Source organism: Poecilia reticulata, unplaced genomic scaffold (assembly GCF_000633615.1).
Source record: "Poecilia reticulata strain Guanapo unplaced genomic scaffold, Guppy_female_1.0+MT scaffold_145, whole genome shotgun sequence".
Taxonomy (NCBI): Eukaryota; Metazoa; Chordata; class Actinopteri; order Cyprinodontiformes; family Poeciliidae; genus Poecilia; species Poecilia reticulata.
This window is the reverse complement of record NW_007615015.1, coordinates 142,169-143,461: the sequence shown is the minus strand read 5'-3', so window position 1 is coordinate 143,461 and position 1,293 is coordinate 142,169. Positions and strand designations below refer to the sequence as shown.

The following is a 1,293-nucleotide window of genomic DNA, read 5'->3' as shown; positions in this document are numbered from 1 at the left end:
GCCCCTGCAGGAGGCAGCGCCGCGCCCCCCGCCGGGCTTCGGCCCGCTCTCCGCCGCCGGCTCCCCGACCGGCTCCTTCGGCGGCGCGCTGCCGCCTCAGCCGCACAGCGCCTACTTCAGTGGGATGACGGGCCCTCAGCACCCCTTCTACAACCGGGTGAGGCSCCTCAGGGTCCGAATGTTCAGATCAGCGGTGTCCAAAGTGCGGCGCGGGGGCCATYTGCGGCCCTCAGAACCGTTCTGCACGGCCCTGTCACAAACTGTTCAGGCAGTTTGATGCAGACTCACGTTTAAAAACCATCTTTCCCCGAATAGCAAAGTGTTCATCCAGGTTTTTTCTTTTAATTCATTTATTTGTAACAGAGACCGAAGTCGAGGTTTATTTCATTGTCAATTTATCAAACGTACAAAGAATCAAACTCATGTTTCTCGTCATTCCCCTTTTAACTTAAAAACATCACGTAGCAACAAATAAGGACAATTACTGATAAAATGATCCATAGCAAACTGGAGACATATTTTTAAAMATCCCACAAAGTCACCAAAGTGATTCCCATGAATCAGATAAATCATCAAATCTGGCCAACAAGTTGGTAAAAATCCGTTGCCTGAATTTTTACCATTCWGAGGCCGAATAAAATCATTTCAAGGGCCACAAATGGCCCCTGCGCCACACTTTGAGACACCRATGGTTTGGATAAATCCCCAGCCTTTATGCCCCAGACATTTCCCCGTGTTGTTTTATGTTTGCATGATTTTCAGCGTTTGGTTGTCCTCTCTCCATCGTAGCCGTATTTCCCCCATCATGTCTACCAGCTGCCGCGACCTTACGCTCCCCTCATCGCCCCCTCATCCTCACGACCCTTCGCTAAACCGCCCGCCTCGCTGCAGAAGGCCGCCGGACTCGTAAGTAACGAGGGAAAGCTCCGCGCCGCCTCGTCTCCCCTCACATCGCTGATCTGGTGTTTGGGTCCAACCTGCTGCATGAACAAACCAGACGCTTCACTTCCTGTTTCATTTTGTTCATKTCCTCTTCCTCATCTAACTCGCTTTAGCTTTACTCTTCTTCACTTGTCTTCATTCCTGCAGCTTCCACACTGACCAAATGTATTCGCACACTTTGAACTTCATTATGTTTGTTCCAACTGCAAACGTCCGATTTTTATTGGGATTTAATGTGACAAACAAGCAGAGGTTATTGTAGGGCTGCACCTATTAATCGATTAACATATCAGTCGATTAATCGCCGGAATAATTGATTGATTGAGTAATAAAATCAGTTTAATCGTTTAA

The 1,293-nt window shown here is 48.5% G+C and overlaps 1 protein-coding gene across 1 annotated transcript in view; it reads left to right on the top strand.

Annotated features, from left to right (window-relative positions):
- Positions 1–1,293, top strand: part of LOC103459971 (kinase D-interacting substrate of 220 kDa-like) — a 52,935-nt gene that overhangs the window by 41,415 nt on the left and 10,227 nt on the right. The window contains exons 18-19 of the mRNA XM_017303033.1: positions 2–157; positions 790–906. Of these exons, the coding sequence (XP_017158522.1) occupies positions 2–157; positions 790–906 (273 nt within the window). The remainder of the gene's footprint in view (position 1; positions 158–789; positions 907–1,293) is intronic.